Source organism: Staurois parvus, unplaced genomic scaffold (genome assembly GCF_062004578.1).
Source record: "Staurois parvus isolate SC_StPar_1 unplaced genomic scaffold, SC_StPar_1.0 ptg002292l, whole genome shotgun sequence".
NCBI lineage: Eukaryota > Metazoa > Chordata > Amphibia > Anura > Ranidae > Staurois > Staurois parvus.
This window is the reverse complement of record NW_028320088.1, coordinates 199,147-213,307: the sequence shown is the minus strand read 5'-3', so window position 1 is coordinate 213,307 and position 14,161 is coordinate 199,147. Positions and strand designations below refer to the sequence as shown.

The 14,161-nt window shown below is 54.9% G+C and overlaps 1 protein-coding gene across 1 annotated transcript in view; it reads right to left on the bottom strand.

The window, feature by feature from the left end:
- Positions 1-14,161, bottom strand: part of PI4KB (phosphatidylinositol 4-kinase beta) — a gene marked incomplete at its 3' end in the record, with an annotated part of 37,958 nt that overhangs the window by 21,114 nt on the left and 2,683 nt on the right. Inside the window, exons 2-3 of the mRNA XM_089665662.1 lie at positions 11,381-12,288; positions 1,177-1,221 (exon numbers count right to left, since the gene is read on the bottom strand). Coding sequence (XP_089521788.1) covers positions 1,177-1,221; positions 11,381-12,262 — 927 coding nt within the window. The remainder of the gene's footprint in view (positions 1-1,176; positions 1,222-11,380; positions 12,289-14,161) is intronic.

Here is a 14,161-nt window from a genome sequence, read left to right as displayed (position 1 = left end):
CCGGCCGCGGAGGGCAGGCCAACCCGGCCGCGGAGGGCAGGCCAACCCGGCCGCGGAGGGCAGGCCAACCCGGCCGCGGCCGCGGAGGGCAGGCCAACCCGGCCGCGGCCGCGGAGGGCAGGCCAACCCGGCCGCGGCCGCGGAGGGCAGGCCAACCCGGCCGCGGCCGCGGAGGGCAGGCCAACCCGGCCGCGGCCGCGGAGGGCAGGCCAACCCGGCCGCGGCCGCGGAGGGCAGGCCAACCCGGCCGCGGCCGCGGAGGGCAGGCCAACCCGGCCGCGGCCGCGGAGGGCAGGCCAACCCGGCCGCGGCCGCGGAGGGCAGGCCAACCCGGCCGCGGCCGCGGAGGGCAGGCCAACCCGGCCGCGGCCGCGGAGGGCAGGCCAACCCGGCCGCGGCCGCGGAGGGCAGGCCAACCCGGCCGCGGCCGCGGAGGGCAGGCCAACCCGGCCGCGGCCGCGGAGGGCAGGCCAACCCGGCCGCGGCCGCGGAGGGCAGGCCAACCCGGCCGCGGCCGCGGAGGGCAGGCCAACCCGGCCGCGGCCGCGGAGGGCAGGCCAACCCGGCCGCGGCCGCGGAGGGCAGGCCAACCCGGCCGCGGCCGCGGAGGGCAGGCCAACCCGGCCGCGGCCGCGGAGGGCAGGCCAACCCGGCCGCGGCCATGGAGGGCAGGCCAACCCGGCCGCGGCCATGGAGGGCAGGCCAACCCGGCCGCGGCCATGGAGGGCAGGCCAACCCGGCCGCGGCCATGGAGGGCAGGCCAACCCGGCCGCGGCCATGGAGGGCAGGCCAACCCGGCCGCGGCCATGGAGGGCAGGCCAACCCGGCCGCGGCCATGGAGGGGATAAGAAACCCCTCCTGGTGGCCACTCCCACCGCCAACACTATGCCCCACCCCAGAGGATACACAACCCAACCCCTTTAACAGGAGCATGGGGAAGAGAGACTGCCATGGTGGGAGGGTGGCCATGGCGGAATCAAGAACACCAGTGGAGAGATGTCACTGCTGGAGACAGAGGTAGTTGGTGAGGAAACCTTCGAGCATCCACTTACACCCGGAACCTCGGCGGTGGGCGGATTGGCCCCCGGAATTCTCCGTAGAGGAAATGCTGCTATGGTAGAGACAGAAGCCAGGAAGAGCCCCACCAGCCAACCAATAAAACACGTGTCCACTTACGGAGGTGAACGACCTATCGAGACTTTCCGAACTGGATGAGAGGTCCTGGGAAGGAGGAGGAGGGGGGGAGGGGCGGGAGGTAGAGGAAGGAGAGGGAGAAAAAGGTACAGATTTAGCTACTAGTGCGACAATGACATCATTAGCCCCACCCACATTACAAGAGGCGTGGCAGGGAGGTGCTTAGGGCTGTGCGGGGTCCTGCGTCTGGCAGAGTGAAGGAGCGATGGACACGGACCGACTGACACAGCAATGAACAAACTGACCCTATCACAGGAGCACGGGGATGAGAGAGACCTCCTGACGGCCACTCCCACACCTACACCATGCCCCGCCCCAGAGGATACACAACCCAACCCTATAACAGCAGCACAGGGATGAGAGACTGCTTCTGATTACCGACTGATGGCCACTCCTACCACAACACCATGCCCCGCCCCTAGAAGTTAAACAACCCGACCCCATCACAGGAGCACAGGGACAAGAGAAACATCTTGTTGGCCACTCCCACCCCAACACTATGCCCCGCCCTAGAGGATACACAACTAACCCTATAAACAGGAGTATGGGAAAGAGGCTGCCCCTGACAACTGACTGATGGCCACTCCTACTACAACACCATGTCCCGCCCCCAGATGTTTTACAACCCCAATCCTATCACAGGAGCCCGGGGATAAGAAACCCCTCCTGATGGCCACTCCCACCCCAACACTTTGCCCTGCCCCAGAGGATACACAACCCAACCCCTTTAACAGGAGCATGGGGAAGAGAGACTGCCCCTAAAAACGGACTGATGGCCACTCCCACCACAACACCATGCCCCGCCCCCAGAAGTTATACAACCTGACCCTACCACTGGAGCATGGGGACGAGAGAACTCCTGATGGCCACTCCCACCACACCATGCCCCGCCCCCAGAAGTTATACAACCTGACCCTACCACTGGAGCATGGGGACGAGAGAACTCCTGATGGCCACTCCCACCACACCATGCCCCGCCCCCAGAAGTTATACAACTTGATCCCACCACTGGAGCATGGGGACAAGAGACCTCCTGATGGCCACTCCCACCACACCATGCCCCGCCCCCAGAAGTTATACAACTTGATCCCACCACTGGAGCATGGGGACAAGAGACCTCCTGATGGCCACTCCCACCACAACACCATGCCCCTCCCCCAGAAGTTATACAACTTGATCCCACCACTGGAGCAAAGGGCCGAGAGACCTCCTGTTGGCCACTCCCACCACAACACCATGCCCCGCCCCCAGAAGTTATACAACTTGATCCCACCACTGGAGCATGGGGACGAGAGAACTCCTGTTGGCCACTCCCACCACAACACCATGCCCCGCCCCCAGAAGTTATACAACCTGACCCTACCACTGGAGCATGGGGATGAGAGACCTCCTGATGGCCACTCCCACCACACCACCATGCCCCACCCCCAGATGTTATACAACCAAACCCTTTAACAGGAGCACATGAACAGACACTCCCTGATTTGCCACTCCCACCTCAACACCATGACCCCCCCCCCCCCAAGAAGAATGGCACCCCCCCAAATACTGAAAGCCACGCCTACTTCATCATGCCACACCCCCAGAGGTTATACAATCCAACTCTGATAACAGGAGCGCGGGCATGACGCACTCCTCCCATTACTGATTGCCACTCCCACCCAACCACCACACCCTGCCCCAGAAGAACAGCAGACGCCCCCCGATTGATTGATAGCCACTACCACACCACCCCGTCCTCAGGAGAACAGAAGACCCCCTCTAATTACTGATGGCCCAACCCTCCCTAATACCTCACCCCGCCCTCAGACGTCCCCTACTGATTAATGGCCACTCCCATCCAGAAACCACACCCTACCCCCAGAACGGCAGACACCCCCTGATTACTAAAGGCCACTCCCACTCAAGACCACGCCCCACAATCCACACAGTATACATATTTACAAATCGAAAATCTCCGCTCTCTCACTCTTCATATTTGTACCACAGACCAGGAGGACGTCCCCCGCCTACAATTTATAGTTCTTTGTATAGCGCCAACATACGGTGCAGCCAATAACAACGCGGGACACATTTTATACATGAAAGGAGGAATGATACTGGAGGAGAAGAGCTCACACTCTAAAAGGCGGGGGAAGGTCAGGGGAGGAGGGGGTGGTGGGAGGTTCACCCACCAAAATGTGCTTTAGGCCCCACCCACGCTTAGCAATTTGGAATCATGGGCGGAATCAACACAATTCCACATCACGTGGCAACTGCTGAAAAATGTGCACCGCACACCACACAAAGTGGCACCCCAAAACGCGGAACGACCCCAAAACGCAGGACGACCCCAAACGCGGGACGACCCCAAAACGCAGGACGACCCCAAAACGCCGGACGATCCCCAAAACGCCGGACGATCCCCAAAACGCCGGACGACCCCCAAACGCCGGACGACCCCCAAACGCCGGACGATCCCCAAACGCGGGACGACCCCAAAACGCAGGACGATCCCCAAACGCAGGACGATCCCCAAACGCCGGACGATCCCAAACGCCGGACGGCCCCAAACGCCGGACGACCCCCAAACGCCGGACGACCCCCAAACGCCGGACGGTCCCAAACGCCGGACGGCCCCAAAACGCCGGACGATCCCCAAACGCCGGACGATCCCCAAACGCCGGACGATCCCCAAACGCCGGACGATCCCCAAACGCCGGACGATCCCCAAACGCCGGACGATCCCCAAACGCCGGACGATCCCAAACGCCGGACGATCCCAAACGCCGGACGATCCCAAACGCCGGACGATCCCAAACGCCGGACGATCCCAAACGCCGGACGGCCCCAAACGCCGGACGATCCCCAAACGCCGGACGATCCCCAAACGCCGGACGATCCCTAAACGCCGGACGATCCCCAAACGCCGGACGATCCCCAAACGCCGGACGATCCCCAAACGCCGGACGATCCCTAAACGCCGGACGATCCCAAACGCGGGAAGACCCCAAACGCGAGATGATCCCAAACGTGGTATGATTTTGCCGCAATTGTCGCATGGCAAACCGCGCCTTTACAGGGGAAGCTTGTTGCGCCCCCCCAAAAAAAGAAGCAGGAGAGGGAGTTTCTTCTGGGCAGCAAACGTGCATTGAAGTGAATGGGCTGCCCCATGTGAGACACGGGGAACCGCGGGAAAATCGCCCACACAGGATCGCGGGCTGTGAAGTGTGAGTGCGCCCCGAAATCCGGAGTCTGTAGATTTGATTTCTTATCTTAGAATTGTGTTAGAACCCCGAAAACGCGGCGCCGGTTATGACCGACTTTTGAGGAAATCAAAAGGACAAAACTTGATACATTTTGTTGGTTTACATTTGGCAATTGTTACATTGGGATGTATCAGTGAGGAATGTATTGATCGGGGATCAATCAGTCGGGGAACGCATCAGTCGGGGAACGCATCAGTCGGGGAACGCATCAGTCGGGGAACGCATCAGTCGGGGAACGCATCAGTCGGGGAACGCATCAGTCGGGGAACGCATCAGTCGGGGAACGCATCAGTCGGGGAACGCATCAGTCGGGGAACGCATCAGTCGGGGAACGCATCAGTCGGGGAACGTATCATTTGGGGAACGCATCAGTCGGGGAACGCATCAGTCGGGGAACGCATCAGTCGGGGAACGCATCAGTCGGGGAACGCATCAGTCGGGGAACGCATCAGTCGGGGAACGCATCAGTCGGGAACGCATCAGTCGGGGAACGCATCAGTCGGGGAACGCATCAGTCGGGGAACGCATCAGTCGGGGAACGCATCAGTCGGGGAACGCATCAGTCGGGGACCCTATCAGTCGGGGAACGTATCATTTGGGGAACGCATCAATCGGGAACGCATCAATCGGGAACGCATCAGTCGGGGACCCATCAGTCGGGGAACGTATCATTTGGGGAACGCATCAGTCGGGGAACGCATCAGTCGGGGAACGCATCAGTCGGGGAACGCATCAGTCGGGGAACGCATCAGTCGGGGAACGCATCAGTCGGGGAACGCATCAGTCGGGGAACGCATCAGTCGGGGAACGCATCAGTCGGGGAACGCATCAGTCGGGGACCCATCAGTCGGGGACCCATCAGTCGGGGAACGTATCATTTGGGGAACAGATCAATCGGGGAACCCATCAGTCGGGGAACGTATCAGTCGGGGACCCATCAGTCGGGGAACGTATCATTTGGGGAACGTATCAGTCGGGGACCCATCAGTCGGGGAACGTATCAGTCGGGGACCCTATCAGTCGGGGACCCTATCAGTCGGGGACCCTATCAGTCGGGGACCCTATCAGTCGGGGACCCTATCAGTCGGGGAACGCATTAGTCGGGAACCCATCAGTCGGGGAACGTATCAATTGGGGAACCCATCAATCGGGAACCCATCAATCGGGAACCCATCAATCCGGAACGCATCAATCCGGAACGCATCAATCCGGAACGCATCAATCCGGAACGCATCAATCCGGAACGCATCAATCCGGAACGCATCAATCCGGAACGCATCAATCGGGAATGATGATCTGAGAATCTATGTGGACAATTCCCTTTGTTGGGGACATTGGAGGAGGAGTGGCCCCGAGCAGCTGAACTCCTTCACTCAGCAGAAGCTCCCCGGAGTGGACAGACCAGGAAGTGGCCCCACGATGTCTCCTGTGCACGGCGTGACACTCACATGTCGGTGACTCAGCCTGGAGCGGAGCACAATCTGTGTGTAAAGGTTACTGCAGACAATGACCCGCTCCCAGCATGCACCTCTCCCATCACCCGCACACAATGACCCGCTCCCCGCATGCACCTCTCCCATCACCCGCACACAATGACCCGCTCCCCGCATGCACCTCTCCCATCACCCGCACACAATGGACCCGGCTTTACGTCTCACCAAGAAGGGAAATGTCATCTCCTGCAGCTCCCCCATCCTCAGATGTGGGGCCTGCACTCATCATGGTGATCCCGCCAGTAACACTTCCTGTCCCGGGGTGACAACGCTCACTCCTTGTACTTTACTGATGGAGAAGTGTTGTCACCCCAGGATAGGACTACAGAACACCTCCCCCCATCTTTATACAGTTCTCAGAGGGACCATGTGCAGGTTTGAGAAGACTGCAGAGCACGCAGGACAGCCCTGGATTTCTGGCAGGATCAACAGGCAGATTTCCTGGAATGGGTCAGCCATGGGCATCCAGTGCGGTCAGCTGTATCTCCCCCGTTACGGATGTTGTGATTTCCCCTCATTCAGGACAGTAACTAGCCCTCCGCTCCTCATCCAGAATGAACCCTCATAGCTGGACACAGAGAAGGGAATGCCATCCTCCCGGAGCTGCAGGAGGAGAGGGAGGCGACTGGCACTGAATGAATGAGGACGGTTTATGTATCGGGTCCCACACAGCCGCTCCCTGAAAGGTGCATTGTTCTTGGATAACGCAGGGTTACAGGGGAAGCCGGGTGTCATCCCAACGGCACGGACGAGGACTGTACTTGGTTCTGGGGGGGGCAAGCTGAGGGTCCTTATTCCTGCAGCATGGACATGGATGGGTCTTGGGGGGGGGCAAGCTGAGGGTCAAAATTCCTACAGCATGGCAGCATGAACCTGGATGGTTCTTGGCAAGGAAGGGGCAAGCTGAGGGTCCTTATTCCTACAGCATGGACATGGATGGGTCTTGGGGAGGAAGGGGCAAGCTGAGGGTCCTTATTCCTACAGCATGGACATGGATGGGTCTTGGGGGGGGCAAGCTGAGGGTCCTTATTCCTACAGCATGGACATGGATGGGTCTTGGGGGGGGGCAAGCTGAGGGTCAAAATTCCTACAGCATGGCAGCATGAACCTGGATGGTTCTTGGGAAGGAAGGGGCAAGCTGAGGGTCCTTATTCCTACAGCATGGACATGGATGGGTCTTGGGGGGGGCGGAGGGAGGCCCAAGACACAAATTGTAAATCCTACAGCATGGACATGGATGGTTCTTGAAGAGGGGCTCAAGCGGAGGGTGGGTATTCCTACAGCATGGACTCTTGGGAGGAATAGGCAATATGAAAGCCAGTATTTCTACATCATGGACTTGGATGGTTCTTGGGGGGGCAGGAAGGGCAATCTGAGGATCGGTAATTCCTACAACATGGACGGTACTTGGGAGGAGAGGGCCAACACATAGATCATCATTCCTACAGCATAGACATGGATGGTTCTTCGGAGGAAGAGGGAAGCTGAGGGTTATTATTCCTACAATATGAACTGTTTTCGGGAAAAAAGGGCCGAGCCATTATTACTGCAGTGTGGTCATGTATAGTCCTTAGGAGGAAAGGGCCGAGCTGGGGGTTGGAATTCTTACATCTCAGACGTGGACAAGACTTGGGAGGAAAGGGCCGAGCTGGGGGTTGGAATTCTTACATCTCAGATGTGGACAAGACTTGGGAGGAAAGGGCCGAGCTGGGGGTTGGAATTCTTACATCTCAGATGTGGACAAGACTTGGGAGGAAAGGGCCGAGCTGGGGGTTGGAATTCTTACATCTCAGATGTGGACAAGACTTGGGAGGAAAGGGCCGAGCTGGGGGTTGGAATTCTTACATCTCAGACGTGGACAAGACTTGGGAGGAAAGGGCCGAGCCGGGGGTTGGTATTCTTACATCTCAGATGTGGACAAGACTTGGGAGGAAAGGGCCGAGCTGGGGGTTGGAATTCTTACATCTCAGATGTGGACAAGACTTGGGAGGAAAGGGCCGAGCTGGGGGTTGGAATTCTTACATCTCAGAAGTGGACAGGACTTGGGAGGAAAGGGCCGAGCTGGGGGTTGGAATTCTTACATCTCAGAAGTGGACAAGACTTGGGAGGAAAGGGCCGAGCTGGGGGTTGGAATTCTTACATCTCAGACGTGGACAAGACTTGGGAGGAAAGGGCCGAGCTGGGGGTTGGAATTCTTACATCTCAGATGTGGACAAGACTTGGGAGGAAAGGGCCGAGCTGGGGGTTGGAATTCTTACATCTCAGACGTGGACAAGACTTGGGAGGAAAGGGCCGAGCTGGGGGTTGGAATTCTTACATCTCAGAAGTGGACAGGACTTGGGAGGAAAGGGCCGAGCTGGGGGTTGGAATTCTTACATCTCAGAAGTGGACAGGACTTGGGAGGAAAGGGCCGAGCTGGGGGTTGGAATTCTTACATCTCAGATGTGGACAAGACTTGGGAGGAAAGGGCCAAGCTGGGGGCCATCATTCCTACAGTGTGGTCATGGATGGTTTTTGGGAGGAAGGGCCAAGCTGGGGGCCATTATTCCTACAGTGTGGTCATGGATGGTTTTTGGGAGGGCCAAGCTGAGGGCCATATTTCCTGCAGTGTGGTCATGGATGGTTTTTGGGAGGAAGGGCCAAGCGGAGGGCCATATTTCCTACAGTGTGGTCATGGATGGTTTTTGGAAGGGCCAAGCTGGGGGCCATCATTCCTACAGTGTGGTCATGGATGGTTTTTGGGAGGAAGGGCCAAGCTGAGGGCCATCATTCCTACAGTGTGGTCATGGATGGTTTTTGGGAGGAAGGGCCAAGCTGAGGGCCATATTTCCTGCAGTGAGGCCATCAAGGGTTCGTGAGGGGGGGAATAGCAGGGCCAGAGGTCGTTATTCCTACATCGTAGCAGGCGGCCCCAAGCTCAGGAGATCTTTCCCGTGACACAGCTGACCACACACAATACAATCTTACCTCCAGATCCAATCATCATCTCTTTTTGCTGTAAGAGGATTACAATGTTGCCAAAAACAACCCCCACCAAACACTCAACTCAACTGCTCGGTGTCTCTGCCATCTCCGACTTCCACCCAAAACTTACCAAGCCTGGTTTTTTTTTTTTTTCTCAGCTTGTGTCCCCATTTGGGAGATTTCTCCTCACTTCCTGCCGAGACAGGAAGTTCTTGGAATACTCTCCCAGTGGAGACACGGACAAAAGCATTTTCAGGAAGTGTTAGAATCTCTGTCAGGTGTTCTCCAGGGGACATCCACAAGAGCTGCTAGATCTGTTGATATCAAGAATCGTTAATGGCCGCCTCCACGATGAATTGCTTCGGTAGTGTTGCTCCCATGTACCAAAGCACCCCCAAAACAAGCGGGGTCCTAAAAACATCCAAATATGTGAGGAGGGCACCACAGCACTGCTCATAGGGTCCAACACAATTTTTGGGGCAAGGAGAGCCAACCCGTTTCGGGGGTTCAAGCATGCCCCACCCCCATGAGATTTGTGAGGCACCCTTATTGCTTCACATATTAGGTCATTTTTAATGTCTGCTCATCCTTCCCAGTGACAACTGACCCCCCTCATTTCTTGCCCTGGTGTCATAGGGACAGGAAGTGATGCGACTCCCCCCAAACGAGGTCAAGTATTCCCGATGTCCAAATCTACCCAAGAATGAAGTGAACGGTTTTGAATGGAGTTGGGGGAACTGCGTCATGCCGCCATTTGGGAACACCCAAAGCGTGGCTCTTCTCTATGGGGTCGCCGGCCGTGAGATGGGGCTGCGGTCGCATGACCAGACGGTGGAGTTGCAGCTTGGACATTAAAGAGGAACTCCAGGAATTCAGCTGCAGGCATACCGCGGTCTAACGAGGTCGTCCAAAGTGTAGACGGATCTCTATTATTCAGAAGATAAGTTCCGGAGCTCCGGCGCTGGTCACATGGGGCTCAGTTCCTGCAGGAGCAGAGTCACTAGAACTGTTATGCATGCCCCTCCCTCCTTCTGCCCATTCACAGAAGCCTTTGTATTTGAACTCCTTCACAAAATACAAAGGCTTCTGTGAATGGGCAGCAGAGGGGAGTGGTGAGCATAGCCCCTGTGTGTGCTTCTCTCTGTATTTTCCGGGACTGCCATAAACCCGTCTCATATAAGTCATAGAGATAAGTCCATATGCACCTAATTGGACGCACAGTGGCTGTGCTCAGCACTCCCCCTCTGCTGCCCATTCACAGAAGCCTTTGTATTATTCAAACTCATTCACAAAATACAAAGGCTTCTGTAAATGGGCAGCAGAGGGGAGTGGTGAGCATAGCCCCTGTGCATGCTTCTCTCTGTATTTTCCGGGACTGCCATAAACCCGTCTCGTAAAATTCATAGAGATAAGTCCAGGAGGTAACATGCACCAAATTGGACGAACAGAGACTATTCTCACCAATCCCCTCTGCTGCCCATTCACAGAAGCCTTTGTATTATTCAAACTCATTCACAAAATACAAAGGCTTCTGTAAATGGGCAGCAGAGGGGAGTGGTGGGCATAGCCGCTGTGCGTGCTTCTCTCTGTATTTTCCGGGACTGCCATAAACCCGTCTCACATAAGTCATAGAGATAAGTCCGGGAGGTAACATGCACATAATTGGACGCACAGCAGCTATGCTCACCACTCCCCACTGCTGCCCATTCACAGAAGCCTTTGTATTTTGTGAATGAGTTTGAATACAAAGGCTTCTGTGAATGGGCAGCAAAGGGGAAGGGCGAGCACAGCCGCTGTGCGTCCAATTAGGTGCATGTTACCTCCTGGACTTATCTCTATGACTTATATGAGACGGGTTTATGGCAGTCCCAGAAAATACAGAGAGAAGCATGCACAGGGGCTATGCTCACCACTCCCCTCTGCTGCCCATTCACAGAAGCCTTTGTATTCTTCAAACTCATTCACAAAAATACAAAGGCTTCTGTGAATGGGCAGCAGAGGGGAGTGGTGGGCATAGCCGCTGTGCGTGCTTCTCTTTGTATTTTCCGGCACTGCCATAAACCCTTCTCAGATAAGTCCAGGAGGTAGCATGCACCTAATTGGACTCATAGCGCGCCCGCACTTTTGGTTTTTTTTTTGGCAAAGCTGCTGAATTTTTGGAATTTAGTTTCAAGCAAGGCCTTGTTCCCACAGGCGAAGCGAAGCCTAGGCCCATGTTCACCCGCATGCAGGCAGTCCCATTCATGTCAGTAGGGTCCCAGCGGTCGCACGGGCACAGCCACCTCATACTCCACCGCATGCGCCTGCACCCGCGTGGCTGTCTAAGCGGCCCGGTCAAGACCCAGCAGGTACCCCATACACACCGGTCCCACACGCCCGGTTCCTCGCCTAGATTTCACCGCTCCTTGCCCAGCCCGACACACTCACAGGCGGCCATCATTCATCTCAAAAAACCGCCCCACGTCCCCCACGGCGCCTTACCTCGTCGTCGTTCTCCACCTTGGGGTTGCTCGCCGTCCTCTTCAGGTTGCTGCTGAGGCTGATGCTGGCGGTGGCGTCGGACTTGGACCTCTGATGGGTCCTCTTGGACGGGGACAAGCCGGTGTCCGGGGTCAGGCTGAGCGGGGGAAGCTCGCGCTTCTTGTGAGCCGGCTTGAGCTCGTCGGAGAGGATGAGTTTGCGCAGCTTGGTGCCCCGGGAATGGCGCTGGGTGGAGATGTGCATGTCCGAGGAGTAGGCCCCGAGCAGCCAGGCGCACTGCAGGGAGAAGTTGATGCTGTGCCGGCAGCGGTGGACCACGTACGGCTTGATGGCGTCGCCCACGTCCTCGTCCATGTGGATGTACATGTTGAGGAGCTGCGGCAGGTAGAAGTCCACGTCCTCGTTCTTGAAGTAGAAGAGCCGGTTGCCGATGTAGGCCTGCACCCCGGGCTCCTTGGAGTTGTAAAGGTACGAGATGGCCATGGAGATGTCGAAGAGCTTGCACTCGAAGAGGCGCAGGAGCCACGACTGCTTGCCCGAGTTCTTCTGCTTCCGCCGGGCGTTCTTCACGCAGTTGATGTCCACCTCGTCCTCCTCGGAGATTCTGGAGCTGGTGATGGAGGCCGCGGCCTCCGTGGGCTCCCCCGCCTTCGAGTCCCCGTTCGGGACGTGATCGCCGTCCCCCAGGCTGTCCAGGTTCTCCGAGGAGCTGTGCATGAGCTTCACCTTCTCCAGGACGTCCTGACACGCCTTCTGCGCCACGTCCGGGTCGATCACCAGAGACATGTCCGCCACGCCCTCTGCGATGGCCGAGAGAGGACTCCCGCCGTTCCCCTGACTGGAGAGCTTAGAAGAAGCCGGTTCCACCATGGCGTCACCCATCGCACGATCCGCCCACAAAACTGGATCTAGGAAGAGAAAAGGACGATCGATTAGGGGCATGGAGCAAAGGATCGGCAATCGTTGGGGGAGGGGCTACACACCCGAAAAAATCCCACCAAACTTCTCCTGCCTGGCTCCCCATCCCCTGGCGGCAGTTCCAGCTGTCAAAATGACAGCCGGGAGTTGCTGTGTAAATATAGTAGCTGCTTCTGTCCTCCATATGATACATTGTTCATAGACAGAGATACAAAGTAACATTGTTTATAAACATCGATCAGACGGGAGATAGAGATACAAAGTAACATTGTTTATAAACATCGATCAGACGGGGGATGGAGAGATACAAAGTAACATTGTTTATAAACATCGATCAGACGGGAGATAGAGAGATACAAAGTAACATTGTTTATAAACATCGATCAGACGGGAGATAGAGAGATACAAAGTAACATTGTTTATAAACATCGATCAGACGGGAGATAGAGATACAAAGTAACATTGTTTATAAACATCGATCAGACGGGAGATGGAGAGATACAAAGTAACATTGTTTATAAACATCGATCAGACGGGAGATGGAGATACAAAGTAACATTGTTTATAAACATCGATCAGACGGGAGATGGAGATACAAAGTAACATTGTTTATAAACATCGATCAGATGGGGGATAGAGATACAAAGTAACATTGTTTATAAACATCGATCAGACGGGAGATAGAGATACAAAGTAACATTGTTTATAAACATCGATAAGACGGGGGATGGAGAGATACAAAGTAACATTGTTTATAAACATCGATCAGACGGGAGATGGAGAGATACAAAGTAACATTGTTTATAAACATCGATCAGACGGGAGATAGAGATACAAAGTAACATTGTTTATAAACATTGATCAGACGGGAGATAGAAAGATACAAAGTAACATTGTTTATAAACATCGATCAGACGGGAGATAGAGATACAAAGTAACATTGTTTATAAACATCGATCAGACGGGAGATAGAGATACAAAGTAACATTGTTTATAAACATCGATCAGACGGGAGATAAAGATACAAAGTAACATTGTTTATAAACATCGATCAGACGGGAGATGGAGAGATACAAAGTAACATTGTTTATAAACATCGATCAGACGGGAGATAGAGATACAAAGTAACATTGTTTATAAACATCGATAAGACGGGAGATAGAAAGATACAAAGTAACATTGTTTGTAAACATCGATCAGACGGGAGATAGAGAGATACAAAGTAACATTGTTTATAAACATCGATAAGACGGGAGATAGAAAGATACAAAGTAACATTGTTTATAAACATCGATCAGACGGGAGATAGAGATACAAAGTAACATTGTTTATAAACATCGATCAGACGGGGGATGGAGAGATACAAAGTAACATTGTTTATAAACATCGATCAGACGGGAGATAGAGATACAAAGTAACATTGTTTATAAACATCGATCAGACGGGAGATGGAGATACAAAGTAACATTGTTTATAAACATCGATCAGACGGGAGATAGAGAGATACAAAGTAACATTGTTTATAAACATCGATCAGATGGGAGATGGAGATACAAAGTAACATTGTTTATAAACATCGATCAGACGGGAGATAGAGATACAAAGTAACATTGTTTATAGACATCGATCAGACGGGAGATGGAGAGATACAAAGTAACATTGTTTATAAACATCGATCAGACGGGAGATAGAGATACAAAGTAACATTGTTTATAAACATCGATCAGACGGGGGATGGATGTCACATGTGGAGGGTCCCGGTACAGGGTGGACCTCTTGCTGTCCTGGTGCTCAGTGAACAGAGGAGGGCGCTCTCTCTCAGCATTTTCTGAATGAATACAAAGTCTTCTCTGGGTGGAAATG